General features: G+C 36.6%; 1 protein-coding gene across 1 annotated transcript; it reads right to left on the bottom strand.

Annotated features, from left to right (window-relative positions):
- Nucleotides 1–13,405: 13,405 nt before the first annotated feature.
- ccnt2b (cyclin T2b) lies at nucleotides 13,406–23,537 on the bottom strand. Its single transcript, XM_042711731.1, has 9 exons — nucleotides 23,337–23,537; nucleotides 22,600–22,681; nucleotides 22,283–22,411; nucleotides 21,021–21,081; nucleotides 20,200–20,262; nucleotides 18,286–18,331; nucleotides 16,132–16,257; nucleotides 15,727–15,817; nucleotides 13,406–15,579 (listed from the first exon to the last, which is right to left on the bottom strand). Exons 1-9 carry the CDS (start codon nucleotides 23,495–23,497, stop codon nucleotides 14,659–14,661), a joined length of 1,680 nt encoding a protein of 559 aa, XP_042567665.1. The 5' UTR covers nucleotides 23,498–23,537; the 3' UTR covers nucleotides 13,406–14,658.
- Nucleotides 23,538–24,388: the final 851 nt, after the last annotated feature.

Below are 24,388 nucleotides of genomic sequence, written 5' to 3'. Positions count from 1 at the left end.
TCGGAATGCAGATAGAACCTTATAATTCCAAGGGGACGATATATATATATATATATATATATATCTATATATATATATATATATATATATATATATATATATATATATATATGCATATACTGTGTATATAGATATAGATATAGATATAGATATAGATAGATAGACTCTTTATCTCATTTAAATAAATAATAAAAAATAATCCCCTAATAGTAATCTTTCATATTATTTCAATAAATGTAACATATTTTAAAATATATTCATGAAAGAAATTTAAGTTTTTATATAGATGCAATATGTAATTTAGCACTAATAAATCATATTTAAGATTTTTAAATTCGATTTTTTAATCATTTATATAAATAAAATATTTACATTTTTTATATAACATTTATATATAACTAAATGCATTAATGTATGTTTTTTAAATATTAAAATAATTATATTCAATTTTATTTTATATATGATAAAAATGTAAATATATATTATTATTCAATAATCAATAATAAAATAATCTATATTTGCTCATTAAAATATTTAAATATAAATATTATCGTTATATATTGGTATTTATATTTTGCTATATTAACTGATCCAGGAACAGCACAACCTGGGCAGTTTCTGATCCATCTAATTATTTGACTTTGTTTTTACATAGTTCTGTGATAGTCTGACTATGCATTGAACTGACTCTCTAATAGTATGGCGAGGAAAGGGCCAGGAACAAAAAAAAAAAAAAAACAAAAAAAAAAAAACACAACATCGAACGTCTCTATAGGCGCCAAGCTAACACATAAAACAAGCGATTGTGAAGAGTCTGGTGTTTGGGATGAGGGTTTTTTGGGAGGGGAAAGAAGATTTGCATGTAATTTGTTCTTCCAATACCTCGTTCCCTGCGTAAACCATTAATCTTCCTTAAACTCCCGTGCAGAGGAGACCTCATTAGTTAACCAAAAAACAGGCGAAATTTGCTGCACTAAGCACATTATCTCTCACACGCACACACAAACATGGAAATTTGGAGGCCAGTTCTCCCTAAATGAGTTTCTAATGACATCCAGCACATGGATGGTGAAGCATCAGTGTTCTGGACGCCAGCGGCCGCCCCGAGGAATAAAAAAAGACTGCGAAGTGTTCAAAAAATGCCTAATGGGTGTCATTTGCTAATGTGATTATATTTACAACAGGATGACTGCCGTTTCCTTACAACACTGGTGGTGGTCTCTGTTTATTTTACACGCTCAGATGTTTGTCGCACGGTGTGCGTGGCGTTTGCTAGATAATGACCAAAAACACAATCAGTCCTATCAGTGGGGATTAGACATGAAAATAAGGCCGTTTATGATTCACGCTACCTGCGGATGCTTAATGGATAAGGCTCCGGCTGTTTCTCTTACGTGGCGCATTTTAAATTCACACTTCAATTACATCTTTGTATAGGCCGTATTAGGTGTTGGGGGAGGGATTTTTGGCAGCTGACCGTATTAGGGACAGTTCTGAGAAAGTAAAAAAAAAAAAAAAAAAAAACGTCTGCGAGTGTGAAAGAATATAATTTCTATTAAGTTTATGAAACTGCCATAATAAACAGCTATTTACTAAATGGCCAGCTGATGCAGACTGAAGCGTTGGAGGGATAATGGCGTAAAGGAATTGTTTTAATGCGAGTATCACTATTAATATTTGCTCATAATTAGTGTAAGTGGATCAGACCGAACTTCTAACATCAAACCAAAGCTCTAATCAAACCAAAGCTCTAACCCAAAGTTTTCCCGCACTTTTTGTGCTACTGATATGAATGAGGCCTCAAATTATGTTGTTTGGGTAGATTATGAATCAGTGGAAAAATCCCACCCCGTTCACACCAAGAACGATAACTAAATTAGCGTCCACACCAACCGGCGAGAATGTTGTTTATTATAAGTGCGTGCTGATGTTTTGTTGTCTGACGCTTTGCACAAGCCATTTAAAGTTGAGTGGATTCTGACCAGCTGTTAAATGTTTTATCCATCATCATCATCAATCAAAAAAAAAAAAAAAAACAGTTTTGAATATGATTTCACCAATATCATTCCTCTGTTTCATTAACTGTAAAGTCGTGGGTTCTTATAATATTAGAACTATTACTAAAACTTTATAGTTATCCTTATATTTCAGGATTGAACAGGCCCTCACACTGAATGACGGACAGGAGGCCGTATCTGGAGACTAGAATAAGATAGGGGCATTTTAACAACACCATTTTCAACTATAAGAAAAACGTTTGCCATGTTTTGGACATTTATTTACATGACAGCTGTGGTTTTGGGTGCCTGAAAACTTTGATCACAGGGTTTCAAAGTCGAGTTTTTGAAAACTATACCGTTGTTGTCTCTGTGTGAACTACAAAAACGTGAATTTTGTGAAAATGGTGACGTCATGCGCAACACGTATTATGCATTCAGCCCTTCTTTAGGTATGCGTGCAGGTGCATAGTGTTTCTTTACAAATGGCATCGCCAAACTACTGGGCATGATAATACATAGTCATTTTTGCAGATCCGTCTGAACGAGAATTGTTTTTGACAATGTTGTCATCTGCACACAAAACTTCCATTTTTAATATGTCATCGTCTTGTAAACGTACATAGAGACTTGAGGATGGGCTCTTTTGGCTGGTAATAACCACTCAGCCAATCACCCTAGACAGAATAGCAAGCAAAAATCATATTCTTAATAGATATTTGTCTTATTTATCAGTTGAAACATCTGAAAAGTTAGTGTTACTCAGGAAGCAACATTAGCAAACACATTAAGGCTTGTTTTGTGGGAATGGCTTTTAATATCTGGTTTTTTTTCACTTGTTTGAAATAAACAAATTAACAAAAGTGAAAAGAAAAAGACAAAAATATTCAAAATACTATCAAGTCACCCTGTCCACATAAAGACATGAGTGATGCATCGCATCCAAAGCACATAGAGGCTGTAGTGATGTATTTTTGTGGGCAAAATCCTTACACATTACCCTGGTTCCCGCAGCTAAAACCCAATGGCATACTTTTATTGGCTTTTGGGATTATTGCAGAAAACAAGCTCTTTGGTAACAAAAGCTTAGGATTCTTATTTCTTACACATTTTGTTCATTAGGATCATAATCTTTACAAACTTGTATGATTTTTTGACAATGGAACCAGAGCTAAAATGCTAACTCGTTTCTAGGTTTTGGCCTACAAAAGAAAAAAAAAAATAATTCTGCTGCACTATATAGAACCGCTTTGTGATCAGCATTACAGAGTGTTTATGCTGGATGCAGCACAACTAAATGCCTTGTATTTTTGACTTACATCGTGTCTACACCAGATACGAGCAGCATGAGGTATCAATAGAACCCATTATAATCAGTGATGCGGTCTTGGACTGAATGGGTGGATCCCGTGGACAGTAAAACTGATTGCCTTGTTCCATTTGTGATACGACTTGTTTCGTGTACTGACCACAAATTACAGATGATCGTTTGCAACTGTCGCTTTTTCATGTCCGGTGTAGACACAGTGTTACTCTACGTGCTTTTGCTACTTTCTGACAACATGGGGCTGATAAAATGGATTTGGAAATGTAACTCACTCATCCTGTGTGGCACACACACAAAAAAAAAAATTCTGATTTTTGGTCATTCTATTTGTCCTTTTAGACACACACACCCACTGTGAGCGGCTATTGTATTAACAACTTATGAAGTGTTGGCTCCTCTATTTTTGCAGTAGACCACATCGAGCAACACCCTAGACTAAACCATCCACAACACTAAAGCATATAAAACAGTTTTTTTACATACAGCGGCTTATAAACCTTTAAGATGGGTTGCCATTTTGAGACCACATGGCCAGCCACATTCACAATTTGAGTTGATAAAACAAACTTTAGATTGAACATTCCCTCATTTTCTAGAGGCACATTAACTTGTTGCACACTTGTCAATCCTTAAGGGAAGTTTTCAACCAGAAAATGTGAAAATTTGATGTTGATCTTACCCCCCAGGACATCCAGAGATGTACAGTAGGGGACTTTGGTTTGCTTTCAGTAGATCACAAATGAAGATTTTTAACTCAAACCGTTGCAGTCTGTGTCAGTCATATAATGGAAGTGGATGGGAGTCACAGCTTGGAAGTCAAAGAACAAACAAAACCAAATTAAACCCTGTGGGCTCGTGATGATACAGTTGATGTGTAAAGACACGAAACGATCGGTCTGTGCAAGAAACTGGAACTTTCCCGAGTGCATTCTCAACAGCAGTGGGTGCGTGACGCGTTCGTTGCTTTCTTTCTTTACGGCAGATTGCAGACGGAGACTTATAATTGCATTACCGCCAACCGCGTCTCTCAAATGGCATCATTCACACTCCCTAATTGAGATTGTAGCATTAGTGGTCAATGGTCCATTTGAGAGATAGGAAGTAAGTAAGTAAAAGTTTATTTATATAGCACATTTTATCACAGCAAAGCTGACCCAAAGCGCTGAACAAAGTCAAAGATAAACATAAAATAAACAAAACAGATGATACAGTAAAACAGATGGAACATAGATAAAAATCAATTTAAAATGCCTGGAATAAAAAATGTTTTCAACTTCACTTTAAAAGTTGTGATAGAAGGTGCAAGCCGAATGGTCCAGTGGAAGTTGGTTCCAGAGACGGGGGCCGCAATAGAAAAAGCCCTATCACCCTTCGGTTTTAGAGGCTTGAACGAGGGACAACTAAAAGAGCTCTATCAGAAGATCTTAGAGATCTGGAGGATGAAACCTGAATAAGATGATCTGAGAGATAAGATGGGGCTTGACCATTAAGAGCTTAAAAACAAACAACACAAATTTAAATTGAATTCTAAAATAGACAGGAAGCCAATGAAGAGAGGCTAGTTAGAACTGGTGTAATGTGATCTGTTTTCTTTGCCCCAGCAACAGCCTTGCAGCAGCATTTTTTGTACCATCTGCAAGCGTGGCAAATGGAGGACTGAGGAATGGACCCAAATAAAGCAGTAATTGCAGTAGTAAAGGGACTGACCGGCTTTTCAAGGCGGGAGGGTAATAAAAGCATGAATGACTTTCTCACGTCATTAAAAGTTAAAAAATGATTTTAGTCCTCGAGATGATCCGTAACTGAACAAAAACGGTTCTTGACAACTGTATTAATTTTGTTTAGTTAAGCTAAAGTTCAGAGTCCAAAATAAACACCAAGATTTCTGACCTGGGAGGGAGACTGAGGGGAAATTCTTGCCAAGCTCATGGAAGCAAAGAAGACGACAATGTCATGCGCCGTCTGAAGAAGGGGACGAATGTGCTCAGGACCTGTTGGACATTGTGCGGTGAATCAGAGGTAAAAAAACCCCAATATAAATCGGTTTTATTTCTTGTACAAGACCGATTGTTTCAAAAAAGCCATGATTCCCATGCACTTACATTAGATGACTGACAGACTGCAACGGTTTGAGTTAAAAATCTTTCACTTGTGTTCTACTGAAGAAACAAAGTCACCTACATCTTGGATGCCCTGGGGGTAAGCAGATAAACATCAAAATTTCATTTTCTGGGTGAACGATCCCTTTAAGTCATATCATCATGGCAATCCAGAGCTGTAGGGGGCAGCAGAGAGGTTAATGCTGTAGTGTAGTTAATAAAGATTATTGTGAAATTGTCAAATCAAATATTGTACATATTAATAAACAAAAAACATTTAGTTTGGTTATTAATAATAACCTTTTTTTTTTTTTTTTTTGTTTTTTTTTTGTATTTTTTTTCTAATTTCTCTCTTTCTTTCTTTTTTTATTGCAGTTTTTGTCTAAAAAAAATAAAACTGTTTGGTTACCAACATTCTTCAAAATATCTTAATGGTTGTGTTTACAACAGAGGAAAAAAAAAACTCATACGAGTTTTTGGAACAACATGAGGGTAAGTAAATGGCAGAATTTTAATTTTTTGGGTGAACTATCCAAATACCAGATGTGCCTCAACCCTAGTGGAAAAGTTTAGAGTTTTCCAGCTTATTGAGTTCTTGATGTTCTGTGGTTGAGCACATCACACATGTACCTCCTTCTCTCCTAAAAGTGTTTGCTTTAGTTTTGTTCCACACTCAGAATTAGTTTGAGAGTCATCGCAGCTGTTTCGGGGTTCAAACCCCCCTGAGTCGTTCGCAACGGGAAGGGAGGTCCGTTGTACTCTGTGACACCGCAGTCACGTGCGCTAGATGAACTAAATGGGTCGGCCAGCACAGTCCTCTTAGCCATAATTAGTTCAAAGCCTCTCAATTATGGATGAAACAGCAAGTCAATCAAAAAATATTTGAAAAGTTTCATCACCACAATTTTTATTATTTATTTATTTTTTTAAATAGGAGAATCCATGACCTGATTTGAAAAAACTCTGCACACCACGGTCAGTACAAACATCTTTTTTTTTTTTAGGAGAATCTGTGAACTGATTTGAGTAAAATCTTCTGACAGGTTTAAGTATGTAGATGTTTGAGGTTTAATTGCATTTTCATGGCATACGTATATTTCACTGATTACAAAGAAACTCCATAGTACCTGAGTTTCTTGTAAAAACATGCTCCAAGAATCCTTATTTACGACTTTAAAATTAGTTGTGTATATATAGCCAATAGTTTGACTAAATATTACACAATTGCACAATAAGATAGACATTATAATATTGTTCTTTCATCAAATAAATGAATATGAGTTTAAATTAGTTAATTTCATAACTTTGGTATTGACGTTGTGATGTTTGTTATTAAAAGGTTTGTGACTTTTAATTACGTTCGTTAATATTGTGTAAAATCCCATTAAATACAGAACCAGAGTTCTTTAATGAAGTCATCCTAAAGGAAGTTACATCATTTTGATTGGAAAGAATTTAAATAAACAGTATGTAGTTTTGTTTATTTTTGTGACTTAAAATATGATATGGAAGCCTGTTTTCTGTCTACGGGGATATTTAAAAAAAAAAAAAAAAAAGTCAGCAGAATTTTCATTTTTTTGATTTATTTCTATTCTATATTGGAAACCAAAACAGCAGAATTGGCAGATGTAAACTCAGAATTCAGAGAATGGAAACCAAAACAGCAGAATAAAAAAAAAAAAAAAAAGTCAAACGACTCTGAGATATAAACTAAGAGTTTTATGTGATGAAATTCATCCTTTCCCATGTCCTTGCACTTCCCCCGACACGTTTCCCTCTCCCCACGATCTGCTCAGCAAACACAGCTAATAGAAATCATTACCTGGCCCACCACACACACTCTACAAGCCATTACTACCAATCTGTGTCTGAACGACAGCGCGGGTCTGAGGAACAGCCAGACTATCACTCACCCGCCGGCTCCAGGCTAACAAGTTGTTAGCTGTCTGTGTCTGGAATCATTGTGAGTGATTGTTTTTGAATCACCTTCATGTGTATGAACACAAGCTGCATTTTGTGTGTGTATGTGTACTTGATTGCGCCAGCTTGGCCATGTTGTAAAAAACTTAATTTGTATGTTGTGATGTTGACATTTTTAATTTTTTTTGTTTTTTTTGTATGTGTGATTTGAATTTGTGAAAATTTGTGGGATAATTGTTGTGATGGTGTCTGACCATGTGACCATGTATCATTTTGTTTGTATGTGACTCTGCAATCAGCACATTTTTTCTTTTACTGTTTGTGTTCCCTTCATTTTATTTTTTTTATTATTATTTTTTAATCGGCTGTAAAGTTTTATGACTGATAATATTTGCCTTATTTTTTTTTCCTTCATTAGTGTTTTTATATTGTTTGTATGAAAAATACTGCGAAAATGATTTTATGGTGTGTGTATATATAATAGATATTAAATTATAGTAGATATATATATATATATATATTATATAAGTATCTATATATATATATATATATATATATATATATATATATAGTTACAATGACGTTCTATGTAATTGGACAACTGAATTGCTTTTTTAAACGGTTGAAATGCAAAAACTTTTTTCTTGTGTAAATGTCAACATAATGATATATTTTTCCTCCAAGTAAAAAAGTAATTTCTAATTTTGAACATTACTTTGTAAATAAAGAGAACTGTAAAAAATATTTTTTACGATTTTTTTTTGTCATTGTTTTGCAATGATTTATAGATTGTTTTACGATTGAAATGCTGTTTGCATGTATGAATTCATTTTAATTAGTAACATTTAAAGCAGTACAGTTTTAATATTTTAAAAAATAAAATTATTATACTGTAGCATTTTAAATAATCCAATGTCTGGCAATAAAACAAGTACTGAGGTAAAGATGTATAATATTCTTGCTTATTATTAATAATATTCTTTTGCTTTATATTATCTATATATGATACATATATATATATATAGCTATATATCTACTATATATATAAGATATATATATATAAATATAAATATAAGTGTCAGAGTGTAAACAGTGTCAGTACGATTCAATACTTGTGATATTTTGGCAGAAAACTACTGTTACCATGGTAATTCCTATCAGAGTAGCTACCGCACAAAAAAAGTGGGACTGCAGATCCGAATAGTTTTAAACCCGGTCCTCTCCGATTGTTGAGTCAGCAGGGACAGACAGCGAAAACTGAGCTCGGATCAGCATATTGGCTCTAATATACTGGTTAAATATGAGCTCAGCAGGTCCCAGAGCAAAGCTTTGATTAAATCAGCGTCCACGGAGAGGCTGCGTTTCCACACAAATCTGATTTGCTCCCTCCAACTCGCCTTTTTCCGCATCGCCGGGGCAAGAAAACCACCAAGATTGTGAGAAGATTATCTCAAACCTCATTCCTAAACAAAGCTCCGCTTGAAAAGTTCAAATCTCGAGAGGAGAGCCCCGCGAAGCCGTCCAAGACATATGAGGAAAATGACGGCCGTGGATCCAACTCCATCTAAACTCAATATAGACTCTTATTTTAGAGAAACTGCTGAAATGATGAACAACAACGGGTTCCTCGACAAGCCGTTCTGTCACGTGACGCAACGGACCAAATCTATCATAATTCTCCGGCGGAGCGGGAACGTGACATATTTACGTTTTGTTTCCGAAGACGGAGTAATATTTTTTACTTTCTTTTTACAGTCTCCAATCCCGCCGTACTGTCACTAAACTGTCTTGTTACATATCAAAACTAGTTTTTAGACTTCAGAATTGACACAAATGGTTTAAAATTGCCGTGTTGTGCAATTTAAGAGTACTTAAGGTCAGGAACCGCGAAAACACGGTTTCGGTCTGACAGAAGACAAAGAAGAGAGATTTCCACTCTGCCTTCCATTAGGAGGAACATAAGAAGCTGTTAATTTTCAATGGAGCCGTCAGTCAAAATCTATCTGCAGAGGGTATTATGAACATAATCAGAGCTGAGTAAGTTGTCCTAAGTTACCACACTCCCACACAGTGACTTTACAGACACATACATCATTCCCGCTTCATTCAAGGCACCTTGACAGCTCAATATTGTACTGAATGAAATGTCCCCATCTCCATTCATCCACAAGGAAGGAAGGAAAGGTGAGGGGAAGAAAGTAGGAAGGAAGGACATGAGAAAAGGAAAAGGAAGGGAAGCATGGAAACGAAAGCCAGGAGAAGCTAAAACTGACATGAGATTCTAATGAGCATTTCTTACTTTCTTAAAGAGCCCATGAAATGAGTGCAGTTTACTTTTTTGGACACTTGAGATGATTACAAACTGGAAGTTGCCGCTTTTTACATAACATCAACCATAAACTTTGTGTGAGAAACAACTAAACTATTTGTTAATCGCTAGCAGGTGGTATTAGTGGGAGGGACGTTTCTCTGTCAAGAGAGAATTTGATTGGTCCGATGTTTAAGTGCAAAGCGATTCGTTGATCTTTTCGGGTTTTGTTTTCATTGGAAAAGAAAAATTCGGACTGTGTATATCGGTATAAGTTTGTTCCTTTGTCAGCGTTAGGTGTTGTGTTAGAACGACTTTTCCAAGCGAATAAACGATAAAACGAAAACAAAACGATAAAAACAAGTGGAATCCACCGACTTTAACAAGCGTGAGCACTGAAAGCAGAAGATAAAACAGAGCGTTATTGTCCATTGGTGTGGATGCTAATATAGCTATTGTTATAGTTATCGTTATCGTTTGGCAAGAACGTCCTTTAAAGGCCACAAGCTCTTGATTTAAGAATAGTTTTAAGTAATAAATGTTCCTAGTCTTATTTTGCGCAACTGAGCAGTGAATGTTATTGTAAAGAAAATGAAAAAGTCTGAATGTTTTCGCAACAAAATATACAGGTCCTTCTCAAAAAATTAGCATATTGTGAAAAAGTTCATTATTTTCCATAATGTAATGATAAAAATTAAACGTTCATATATTTTAGATTCATTGCACACCAACTGAAAATTTCAGGTCTTTTATTGTTTTAATACTGATGATTTTGGCATACAGCTCATGAAAACCCAAAATTCCTATCTCAAAAAAATTAGGCATATTTCATCCCGACCAATAAAACAAAAGTGTTTTAATACAAACAAAAAAGTCAACCTTCAAATATTATGTTCAGTTATGCACTCAATACTTGGTCGGGAATCCTTTTGCAGAAATGACTGCTTCCATGCGGCGTGGCATGGAGGCAATCAGCCTGTGGCACTGCTGAGGGTTATGGAGGCCCAGGATGCTTCGATAGCGGCCTTAAGCTCATCCAGAGTGTGGGTCTTGCGTCTCTCAACTTTCTCTTCACAATATCCACAGATTCTCTATGGGGTTCAGGTCAGGAGAGTTGGCAGGCCAATTGAGCACAGTAATACCCATGGTCAGTAAACCATTTACCAGTGGTTTTTGGCACTGTGAGCAGGTGCCAGGTCGTGCTTAAAAAACGAAATCTTCATCTCCATAAAGCTTTTCAGCAGATGGAAGCATGAAGTGCTCCAAAATCTCCTGATAGCTAGCTGCATTGCACCCTGCCCTTTGATAAAACACAGTGGACCAACACACCAGCAGCTGACATGGCACCCCAGACCATCACTGACTGTGGGTACTTGACAACTGGACTTCAGGCATTATTTGGCATTTCCTTCTCCCCAGTCTTCCTCCAGACTCTGGCACCTTGATTTCCGACTGACATGCAAAATTTGCTTTCATCCGAAAAAAAAAAAACTTTGGACCACTGAGCAACAGTCCAGTGCTGCTTCTCTGTAGCCCAGGTCAGGCGCTTCTGCCGCTGTTTCTGGTTCAAAAGCACACCGCCTGTGCACGGTGGCTCTGGATGTTTCTACTCCAGACTCAGTCCACTGCTTCCGCAGTCCCCCAAGGTCTGGAATCGCTGGTCCTTCTCCACAATCTTCCTCAGGGTCCGGTCACCTCTTCTCAAGTGTGCAGCGTTTTTTGCCACACTTTTTCCTTCCCACAGACTTCCCACTGAGGTGCCTTGATACAGCACTCTGGGAACAGCCTATTCGTTCAGAAACTTTCTGTGTCTTACCCTCTCGCTTGAGGGTGTCAATGATGGCCTTTGGACAGGTCAGGTCGGCAGTCTTACCCATGATTGCGGTTTTGAGTAATGAACCAGGCTGGGAGTTTTTAAAAGCCTCAGGAATCTTTTGCAGGTGTTACAGTTAATTAGTTGATTCAGATGATTAGGTTAATAGCTCGTTTCGAGAACCTTTTCATGATATGATTAATTTTTTGAGATAGGAATTTGGGGTTTTCATGAGCTGTATGCCAAAATCATCAGTATTAAAACAATAAAAGACCTGAAATATTTCAGTTGGTGTGCAATGAATCTAAAACATATGAAAGTTTAATTTTTATCATTAGATTATGGAAAATAATGAACTTTTTCACAATATGCTAATTTTTTGAGAAGGACCTGTACAAACATTGACTACCTACGATACGACTATCCTGCTAATTTAAAATGCACAAAAGTTTAATTCAAAATAGTAGTTTTTATTATAAACTTTACTCGTTTTACTGTGCGCAATTCACCAATGTTATGACAACGAAGGAATCTGATTTTCCGTGACTAAATAAACCAACTTTCTTTAATTTTTAGCTACTTTTCACAATCCAATCAAATCCTAGTGGCCAACAGTTAGCACTCTCCAAGTACTACGGACCTCTTTAAATCCCCAAATGTGCTAAACTTTTCTCAGGGTAGCTAATAAGCAGACAGGCGGCACTTGCCCTACATGAAGAGTGATTTATAAGTGTGTAAGATGAGGAAGATTACATTTTGATGTTAGATGCAGATGCTAACAGAAGATAGTGTGTCAAAACACCTGGTTTATTACCAGGCAACGTAAAAAACACTGACATTCTTCATAAACTAGATCGGCCTCTCACGGGGAACAAGTTGGTTTTTGATGTCTGTGTTGGTTTGATCAGACCACATGTATCTGAACTGCTGGATGCTAGATACGCATAACTCAAGAGCACCACCTGGTGGTCAGGAGAGGAAATGCACTTGCTCTACTGAGGGCTGATGCTAAATGGATTTTTCAAAATGGAAAACTACCATACTATTATTCATGTAGTATGTGTGTTCTCGCTATGTATGAAAAAAAATGACCCTATGCAGTTGCCAAAATGTGCAGTATGCAAAAAAAAAAAAAAAAAAAAAGCATTTGAAGTAGCTTACTGATCGCTTCCCTCAGCAACTTGTATGCTTATATTGCAGTTTAAACATGTCAGTTTTGAGCCCCGTCTGTGGTTTGGGACAAGGAAAGCCGGCAGGATATGACATCATGATTTAACCTGCTGTTTTACTGGGACTGCAATCTTCCAGCAGATATGCTGATCTTCAAAACGTTGTTTATAGGGAGCTGTGTAAGCATATGGCTTGCGTAGAGGAACAAAACCTGCAGTTTTTTGAGTGAGCAAGGTGATATTTTCTTTTACTCGACTAGTTTTTTTTCTCAAAAAATCAGACATCAGAACATTTATAAACTTCAGTAGTTCTGAAACCAGGTTTACTTTCAATTTAGTTTCAATTACTACTTAAAATAAGCTGTAATATTAGCCTAGAATGTTGGCCTAATCAGACTATCACTAATTGACATTAAGAATGCGTATTAAAATCTATTTAAAAAAAATGCACATTTATAACTATTAATATATTTTGAAAAATTAAGATGACAAATTTTGATAAGCAATTTAGTTTGAATTATTACATTTAAAATAAGCTTTAATAGACGAACATCAATTTACAATGAAAAAAATAATAGGTATTAATTTAAACTTTACAACCATTAAAACAGAAACAAGATAAGACAACTTATTTTATTTTATTTTATTTTTTTTTTATTATACAATACATAATATATACAGTATCAGATCTAATTCTATAATAAAGAACTGTGGCATTCCAAATAAAATAAAATCAAGACAGAAACCTAAAAGTTTCATACAGTTCTAACGGTGGGCAAACACTGAGGCACAAACCTTTGGTATCTGGTGAAAGGAGGTTACAACAGCACAACAGGAGTCTAGGCCACATCTAGAGTGAGTTTCTCCTTGTAATCCACATCCAAAACCTTCAAACGCTCTTAAAGCTGTTCTAAGAGCGCTGAACAGAGAACAGGAAGTTGACTGCTGGTTTGTTTGAATGGCAGCCCACTTACTAACCAATCAGAATCAGCAGCCAGGGTGGGGAGAAGACAGGAACAGAAATCGAATCTTAAATACTGAGATCATAGGAAATGGGACAGATAGACACAACCTGAAGATAGACACAACCTGCTAAAATCTCTATCGGACAGTTTTAAGGCTCGACGTACACCATGATGAACAGAACAGATCAGCTGAGAATTCTGGGATGCGATCTTGACCATTCAAGCTTGGCGCACAAAGCAAAACAGAAAAAATACCCACTTCTTGCCGAAAAGCCATTTTGCTTTCCACTATTGTTAAGTCTCAAAAAACCCCAAAAAAATTACAAGCGTAAGGTCTTCAAAATCGTAAGACACAACAGTTACTACGCAAAGGACCCTGGGCATGATGTCGTCATCGGTTCAGCTTTCTAACAGAGGGTAACAACATAAAATAGTTAACTTTACAGTACATTAAGATTTACAATATATGGAAAGCGATATAATGGAATCTGTGTACAGGCATTTTTGCGAAATTTCAGCTAAAATTTTGCGAAGTTACGTTTTGACTGACAATTTCGCCTTTAGGAAACTCCAAACCTGAGCATTCGTGAAATATAATTAGATATAGATATATCGATACAAATAACAGTGAACAGATATCTGCACCTTCCTTTTGTAAACAGTCACACGTTTCTATTTTCATCCCTTTGAAAAATGAAAAACAAACAAACAAAAAAAAAACAGTGAATCAAGCATGAAGTGATTAACATACAAATATTCACTTTATCACATTGCGTTTTTCCAACTAAAACTGGTTAAAATTGCCAGAGGCATTTCGCAGTCTCTTTAGCAAGCTCTACGACTCTGAGGTTTTAAAATCATGAATTTGCAAATATTGTTTACACGTTTACACTAAAACGCTGTTACAACCTTCACTTTGTAGTTTTTCTTTAAATTCAGTGATAAAACATGATTAAATCAAAGAGACTATGACATGTAACGGATGAGTGATTCTTGCATAAAATTAGCTCAAGAACGAAAATCTTACGTTTTACGTAAAAACGTCAGTTTTTCTGCTAGTTTAGAAGTTGTGTGCATTTAATAGGGAATCAAGCATATTAAAAGTGTCTTCATAATCCATGTGTGGACCGTTATTTATTAAAGCAGCATTGGGCTCAGAACTCTGCCCCTCCCCCAGCCTCCTGTCAATTTTTGCCAACTGGGCGTGGCCTATAGGTTGATTGACAGATACGGAGGCAGAGGAGGAGTGGCTCTTGGAAGATCGATGAGATTTGGATGAATGGTGGTGATGGTGGTGGCTACCGTGCGAGTGTGACGAGTCGTGTCTCGCCATTTTGTGTGACGAATGTTCGCGATGTTTCTCGCGGCTCGAACGAGGACTGTGACGGCTCTTACCACTGCTGCTACTTTCAGACGAAACCTTGATCTTCATTTTCAGCTCTTCTTGACTAGCGGAACCATTTTCTAATGAGGAAGGGTGGCGCCGTTTTAGTGACCCGCTCTTTAACGATCGCTCCGGTACCTGCTGTTGTGAATACTTCACCCTGATTGACGTAGACGGTTCGGACGATAAATGTCCGTGTTTTCGATGCTGGTCGCTATCCTCTTCTTCGTGTCTGCGTCTTTGCTCTAATTCGGCCGCGTGTTTTTCACGGTATTTCTCTAGAGTGAGTTTCTGAGGGGCGAGAGCTGCCAAGGCATGTCCGTGTTTGCTCGCCTGCACCCCCTGGAGTGCGAGAAATGCATCCGCGCTCTGGGATATTGGTGCAGGAAAGCTGAAAGCAGAGCTCTGCAGGTCTGACAGACCGTTGAGTGACATCGATGCCCCATCCAATGGGAAAGAGGTGGATGGTTCGGAATACACGTCCCCTTTAAAGTCACACATGCCCCCCATGAATGAACTGTCCTGGCTCAGAGTTGTCTGGAAGGAACCGTCTAAAGATTGGTTGTCGAGTTTTGGTTTCTTTGCAGCCTGATTGGCCTAAAATGAGAACAAAAATAAACAAACATTAAAATTGGTCCACTACTTGACTGATTGCTATTAAAATGTTAGCACAAAAATCTATAATGATTTTATTTTTAATTTGGTGAAATTTTTTTCCATACAAACATAAGTATTTATACATACCCGCCAGTTTCTGATTCTTTTTAATCTGCTTGGTGTTTTTTCCAAGATCTGGAGAAACTCGTGAGTCAGGTCTACAGAAACAGAGAACATACAAAATATACAGAATATTAAAACATAAAAATCAAGGTGCAGCAATTACTTGACAAAAATGTCAATTTGAAATGCATCCCTTCGAAAAAGATAAATTTGAGGTGCTGGTATTACTTGACAAAAATGTCAATTTGAAATGCATCCCTTCGAAAAAGATAAATTTCATAATTAAATGGATTTTTATTTGATTCTAGATTGAAGTGATTTTTCAGTTTTTAGGTAACCATAATTTATAAAAAAATATAAAAAAAAAAAAAAAAAATTCAAAATGGATTTTTAATTTAAGTGATTTTTAAATTTTTAGGTAGCCATATGATAATTTTTTTTAAAAATGTTAAGTTGGTGGGAATCTCCCAGTTGGACCACTTGCAGGCCAGATGAATGCAGACACATGCCACCACTGTGGGTTTGTGCTGCAGACAGAAGGTAGTCAGGTGCAGACTGCAAGAGAGACAACAGCACAGAAAACACAGAGAAAACACTCCATTACACAACAGAAGACATGAGAAACGCTTTCCTAAGATCCTGACTTCATAATCCTAAATTCATTTCCATTCTTCTTAGTTCATCAGAATTATCATGATTATGTCAAAGCTGATCATCCAGTCAGGTGTGTGTTTTGCAAGTACGTTGTTTGTCTGGTCAGCTGTAAGACAAAAGGTTTGTCTGGTCAGCTGTAAGACACAATTGCATGCAATTTATGAAACAGATTCAATATTTAAAGTGTGGATTAAGTGTATTAAAATTTAATGTGTGTTTTCTGAATCCCTAACATTTTTTCAATCGAAAAACACCAATGCCGGGTTTCTGAATCCCTATCGATTTCTGGAAATTGCTCTCTCTCAGCAAGTGGGCTTTAACAGCAACTCAACTTTCTGCTGCGTTAATGACCACCAATGAACTCTGACAACAGAAGATGAGACTTCAATGCAATCAATCAGAATAGAGTTGTTTTAGGTTGGCTAATGAGACGCCACCAGATTGGTTAAAGATTCAGGCTGCTAACACAAAGGTTGCAGTAGGTTGGCTAATGAGACGCCACCAGATTGGTTAAAGATTCAGGCTGCTAACACAAAGTAAACTGCTAAGGATTAAAAGCATAGGAAGTAATTACAATACAGGAGAAATTATTTTAAAAGTTGAGTAAATATTAAATGGTGCCTAAAGGAATATTTCTTCCAAAAATGAAAATTTGCCTTAAAGTTTACCCTTCCTAGGTCATCCAAGACAGAGGAGTTTGTTTCTTCATCAGAACAAATTTGGAGGAAATGTAGCATTCCAAACACTTCGCTCACCAGTGGATCCTCTGAAGTGAATGGGTGCCGTCAGAATGAGAGTCCAAACATCTGATTAAAACATCACAATAATCCACACCACTCCAGTCCATCTCTGAAGTTCTTGTGAAGAGAAAAAAGCTGTGGGTTTGAAGCAAACAAACGCACCTGGCATTTTAACTTGAAACAGTCAAAATAATCTACAACAGGCTTCCTCTAGTGAAAAATCGTCTTTGCTGTTGTCCTCTTACATCAAAATCCACCAAACTATTAGTTTATTTGGCTTGTAAACAGTGCGTGATCTGTCCATGGTTCTCTCCAAATTCAGAAAAGATGACTTTTTCACTGGATGAAGCAATATTATACATAGAGGTTCGTACATTAGCCGCAAGCAATGGTTTAAAGTTTAAAAATATCTTGATGGATTTGTTTCTTACAAACACATAGCTTTGTGGATTCACAAGTGACGATGATGATTACTTTTATCAGATGTTTGGACTCTCATTCTGACGGCACCCATTCACTGCAGAGGATCTATTGGTGAGCAAGTGATGGAAATGCAACATTTCTTCAAAAAACAAGAAACAAACCCATCTACATCTCGCATTGCACCTGAGGGTGAGTCAATCATTTTGGGGTGACGTTCATTTCTTTAACGTACCAACTTTAAAATCTTCAAACCATTTAAATATTAATAATGTAAAAATAAAAAAATGTAAGAAAGTCTATTTATATAGATCAATTCTTAGACAATCTTCTACAAATTCATTATGCCAAGGGTATGACAGCCACAAACCTCTAAATAATGAATACTTCTTTAAATAACTATAATAATTTTTTTTTTAATTGTAGAAAAAGAAACATGAAAAAGAAAGCACTCTCTTGTACTTACCGTGACAATCTCTAAGTTTACACCTTTGAACTCTGAGCTGATATTCAGGCTACCAATTGAGTTATTGACCTATGCACTCTCAATCAAGATATCTCTATTAGCACCTCTACACTCCAGGCTGTGTATTCAACCTTCTGTGCCAACAGCAAGCCCTCCGTACATTACACCGCACTGCACCGGGCCGGGCAGCAAAACAGCCCCAGCTGCGGCGGGAGGGGGAGTTGGACACAGTAAGGAGAACCTGCCTAATAGGAAGTCATAGGGTGCCATGGCAGTGCAACAAATAGGGGTCAGGGTAACAACCTGTTGGTAGCCATGAAATAGGAGGTCTGGGCCAAGTCCTTGCTCGCTGAGGGGAGAAAGAACGACGAGGAGAGACGATGTCGGATTAGATACAATACAGTAAAATGTACATAGTAAAACTTTTGTGAGGACTCTGCAACCATGTTTTGCCTTTCTAAAATCAAAATTTCCAGTATGCACCGCAAAAAATGTGAAGTATAACATTAATAAAGAAATACAAAATAATATACAAATATATTTACATTATAATATAATACACATTACCATTTAAATGTTTACGGTCAGTAAGATTTTTAAAGGGGTCATATAATGCGATTTCAATTTTTCCTTTCTATTTGGAGTGGTTTTAAGCTCTTGGTGAATAAAGAAGATCTGTAAGTTGCATAGACTAAAGTCTCAAATCCAAAGAGATATTCTTTATAAAACTTAAGGGTCGTTCTAACACACCCCCACATCTCTACACCACTATGTGGGAAAATTTGCATAACGCCGCCCAAATGTTCATGCAAAGAAAGAGGCGTAACTTTTATTCTCGCTGTAGTATTGTTGCCGCCGCTAACATGTTGTGGAGTCGCTGTGTGTTTCATTGTGAAAGCGAAAACACTTTGTTTGTTCTTCAAAAAGAGGACATGACTAGAAATCAGTGGTTAAGTTGTATTTACAACACTGTTCCAGAACAGTGTTCATCCCAAATATTCAGATGGGTGCTGCGCGTTTTATGAGGATGAGGACTGTTTCCTGAACCAGTAGCCTGCGACGCATCTGTGGCACAACGGCTGTTTCTATAAAGTGGGGCAGTTCAAACTTTACAAGGCCAGTCTGGCACTTCTGACTCACAGCCTGTAAGTATGTTTTTTATATTTAAATAATTTGCCAATGATGATTCAAAAGCGAGTTTTGAGCAGTGTAGAGTAGCGCTTGTTGTTTGTTGGTTCTCAGATCACAAATGCAGACATGGTTTTATGTTTACACAGCGCGATACGCAATGCGTAAAAAGATAGTAGAAGTCATTATAATCAGTAATTATGTCCTTACTGGATGCAACAAATGCCTCATTTGTAATGGGTTTTATTGGTATTGTCACGTCTAGTAATGTCTGGATCGCAAACAAATCTTTCTATTTAACCAGATCTTCTTAGTGAACTGATCGAACCACTTCACCACATCGAACTGAATCGTTTGAAACGGTCGCACTAATCTACAAATTACTTGAGTTATAAACATGCCCGACACTCCCTCTGACGTGAAATAAACCAATATCCCGAGTTATTCAGTTACTCCTAACAGTACATTGACTGAACTGCTAAAAGAGAACTGATGATGGGATGTGCACGAGCAGAGCATCTGGACTGAGTCTCGTGCTGCTGGCCTGGGAGACGTCATAGTATAGGTTAAGAGGCATAACATTTCTGTCACACGCTTGAAGCATTCAGCCAATCACAACGCACTGGATAGCTGGCCAATCAGAGCACACCTCGCTTTTTCAGACTGATGGGCTTTGTAAAAATCGATGCATTTCAGAAAGGCGGGGCATAGAGGAGAAACAATAATGTACATTATATGGAAAATGTGTTTTTTTATCCTTAAACCACATTGCATTACACCAAATACACAAAATAATGTTATTTTCAGCAACATCATATGACCCCTTTAATGCTTTTGAAAGAAGACTCACCAAGTCTTATGCTCACCAAGGCTGCACTTATTTTTGTTAAAAATACAGTAAAAACCATAATATTGTGAAGTATTACTATAATTTAAATAGTTTTTCTACTTGAATATATTTTAAAATGTAATTTATTCCAAAGCTGAATTTTCAGCATCATTACTCCAGTCTTCAAAACAGATGTGAGCCAGTAAAAAAAAAAAAATTAACAGAGAGAGTGAAAGAGAGATGAAGAAATTCTAATCTACCTCGTACTAGCTGGGAACATCTCACCACATCTGTGTGTGGATGATCTATTGTTATCTCAAACCCTGAAACAAAAAATCACCGGTCAGACAGGTCTCATATGTTCACCGCTTTCATTAGGGCCTTTAACACCGCTTTAGTTCCAGGACTAAAAGTACAGTACTAAAGTACCGGGACGATTTTGCACAAACTGTTTCCCAGTTCCTATTCGCACCAACAGTGTGTACTAGGACATGACGTAAGCCAGTCGACAATCGATGTCATTTGTGCGCGTCCCCAACAGGAGGATGGAGGACGATGTGATCGGGAGCTGTGTTTTTGATGTGTCTCGCGGGTTTCACAATACTGGACATGGAATTTCGACGTAAACGTAAAGCGTGAAAGAACGGAGAGGACTAAGAGTCTCCAACGACAACTGACAGTGCTACATTTGCTACAAGTGCCTGCACTTCAGCGTCCGTACATTTATCGCTGTTCGTCATCCTTGCGAAATAAATTGACACAATGTTTACAGTATGTTACACGGCATTTTAAATCATGGCGGATGAGAGCGTTTTCGAACGTGTCTGGCCAATCAATGTCTACTTGCGTCACGGGTAGTACCAGTTGTGCTGGTTAGACCCTGCTCCAGAGTTGGAGCTAATTTAGTTCTCGAAAAAGGCAGTCCGGTACTAAAATCGCACCCAGTTCCTTTGGTGCGAAAACACCCAAAAGTGGGTAGTTCCACAATTAGTTCTGGTACTATGAAAAGGTTCCTGCGGTGCGAAAGGCCCTATTAAGCACAGATTTATTAGCAGATCCTGGTAATGAAGTCGGCACTTACCAAGTGTCTGCAGAACTATGGTCTCCAACAGCACCAGCTCTTGAGCCTGCTGGAGGTACACCTGCAGATTAACAATCACATCGGCTCATTAGTGCGGTCTGATCCCAATGTTCCTAATGATGGACAATCAATTTACATAACTGACATATTATAATATATTTATATTAAGGATTGAGGTTAACATATAACAGCAATAACAGTTTTAAGCTTTTTTTTAAGAGAAAACAAAATCAAAAAGAGCCCCATTCACTTTCATTATAAATGCTACTAACCTTATGGTGCATAGCTTCAGAAAAAGAAGAAAAATATTTATTTTCAAACTTAAAATGTTATACAATTACTAATAAATACAATAAAAAACATTTTTATTCAAGGATTTTTTTTAAATAGTTTTAAACTTAAGCATTGTGGGTATTATGTTATCTTTGTTTTCTTTAAAAAAAAGTTTTTTAATAAATAATGTTTTACACAAAAATAAATACATATTTCAAAAGTCTATTTCTTAAAAACAACAAAATCAAAAACAGCCCCATTCACTTTAATTATAAAAGCTATTATAATTTTTTTGTGTATATTTTGAGAAAAAGAGGGGAAACTTTTCAAGCTGTCAATGTTATCAAATTATTAATAAACAACAAAAGCCAACAACATAAAATCAAAAACGAGCCCCATTTACTTTCATTATAAAATGCCTCCTAAACTTATTCTGTATAACTCGTAAGAAAAAAAAATGGGCACATCTCCACATACATATTTACAGTACATACATACATACCGGATATATTTACATACATACATGTAAATATATTCTATACTTTGAGAAATTTTTTAGTAAAAGTTTTTCCTATAAAAATGTGCCAATATTTATTTGCATTCTAAAAAAAAAAAAAAAAAAAAAAAGAGAGAGAGAGAGAGAGAGAGAATTTTGTTTATTTTTAATATCTATCAATGTAACAGATGAAAAAAATGTTCAGGCCATCTGAATTGGAAAAATGATCCAATAAACAGTCAAACAACACTTCATTCAAAATATTCAGTTTCCCTGAGAAATGACACATTATGCAAATTGAAGCCACTGCAAATGTATGTTAATTTTTACATTATGTTCAGCTTCACGGAGAAATGTCTATGGAACAAAGTTCTCTGTTTGTACACACATTGATTCCCAGCCCATGTGATGTAACTGTCAAAGCATGTAGCTAGCTAAAATGATGACTAAAGCGGAGAGCGAAACTACATCACCCATAAACCCCCACACTCACATTGCTCTTGGTGTCCAACGGAGGGTCCTGAGGGTTCAGGCAAGCATGTGCTACTTTAATAACGTGTTCAAGTTTCCTCGGTTGTTCCTCCACTTTAGCGGCCAGAAAGAGTATGGTGGGAGAAATGATCTGAGCAACGAAAGGAAAGAATTATTATAACAAAAAAATAACACAAAAAAAACAATGGGGTTACGAATAAGACTGCAGACTGAAATCCTGAGAATTCTTGAGCATTAACAAACACATACAAAAAAACAAATACTAACATTTTTTAAAATTTTGTAATAATCAATTAATTACAAATTATTTATAATATCATTTCTATGGAATTTCGTAAAGGAATTAAGCATGTAAAACCGGTGCATATAGACGATTGCTGTGTTAATCGTAAGCTGGGATCTGCAGCGTTTGATTAAGGAAGAGAAACACTGCAAAGGAAACTATTTAATATATATTATTTATAATGAAAAAAACAAAAAATTAAAATAATATCTAGATTACTCTAGATTTTAGTTTTTGTAAATATAAAACAGATAATGGTCATAGTTTTAAATTATACATGGTGTTGGTGTTGAACAATAAACTACATTAAAAGGGAAAAAAAAATCATAAAACTACATATTTATAGACAATAACACAACATTCAATACAGACACATCTTTTGTTTAGCCATTATACTACACCAGTCACGTCTAAATCACTCTTAAACGATTAAAAGACACACAAAACCCTTATTATTATAATTAAAATAGGCAAAAACCATTATAGGGTGATTTAATCCCGAAATGCTGTTTATTTCAAGCATTAAGGCACCGAATCGCACTCGTGTCATTCGCAATCCTCTATTTCACGCATTTCCTCGCTTTATACCACAAGGCACACTTTATAACGCATTTAGCAACCCAGTTGTGAAAAATGCGTGTGTTTGTGCGAATCCTAACGCAGTGAAACATCGCATTTGATCCGCCACATTTCTCGCTTGATCAAAAGCGGCAGCGTGCTAATGTGCTAACGGCTAGCTCTCGCAAAGCGCCGCTGTTTTTGTGAAGGATACACGTTTAATCGCTGTCCCATATCCTGAATTAGGTTGGCGGCTTGCTGTCGGTATGAGAGCTCGCGGTCGGGCTCGACTCCGCAGCGGCGGGACGGCGTGTTTTCGAGCTGTTCTCGGGTGAAGAGCCATTTGCTGGAGCCCTGCTGCACCGCCGCCATCATCCCACCCGCTTCCGCCCGCACCACACCGCGCGCTACATCACCGTGGCGTCACCGCGAGAGGAGCCGAGCGCGGCAGCGACGCCAGCCGAACGGAGGCGGTACTGCACTGCGTGGAGAATCACAATATTCAGTGAAACAACAGCTAATGGATACTAAAAAATGTCGGAATTCGTTATAATAACAGTTATATATACGTTAAAAATAAATAAATAAATAAATAAATAAATATAAAATACAGAATAATCGTAAATAATAAAAGTTTCTGCCAAATTAACTTTTAACAGCCATATTTGTCATATTAACTACATTATCAGGTGTCTTTTGGGATGTGTATGAATGGCAGTAAGGTGGTTTATTTAGTGTGTTTTTGCTTCATGAACGACAGTTATAATTTAAATGACATTATTGTAGCTTTTCAACTAATTTATTCAGGGTTTGTTACTATCGGAGGTGTAGACTGGTGTAATTTTAGAAATTCGTTTTACATTTTATTTATAATTGTAATATTTTAACATGTATATTATATGTATAATTTATCTTAGATTATCTTGGATATATATTATATAGATTATATAATATTTTAAGCCTTGTGGGTATTATTGTAGATTTTTTTTATCATATATTTTTTTTTACAAATTAAAAATTGGTATTTAACATATTGATAATTATTTTTATAATTTTATATATGAATATATATATGAATGCCCCACTCTGTGACTGGGTTCTTGATTTTCTATCATGCAGACCTCAGGTAGTGAGGGTGGGTCAGACCACCTCCAACATCATCACCCTGAGTACAGGAGCCCCACAAGGATGTGTTTTGAGCCCGCTGCTCTTCTCGCTCTACACATATGACTGTGTGTCCACTCACACCTCCACATCTGTCATCAA

The sequence above is a fragment of the Cyprinus carpio genome, chromosome A22, assembly GCF_018340385.1.
Source record: "Cyprinus carpio isolate SPL01 chromosome A22, ASM1834038v1, whole genome shotgun sequence".
NCBI classification, from domain to species: Eukaryota; Metazoa; Chordata; class Actinopteri; order Cypriniformes; family Cyprinidae; genus Cyprinus; species Cyprinus carpio.
The sequence above is the reverse complement of the archived record's forward strand: the minus strand, read 5'-3'. Positions and strand labels throughout refer to the sequence as shown.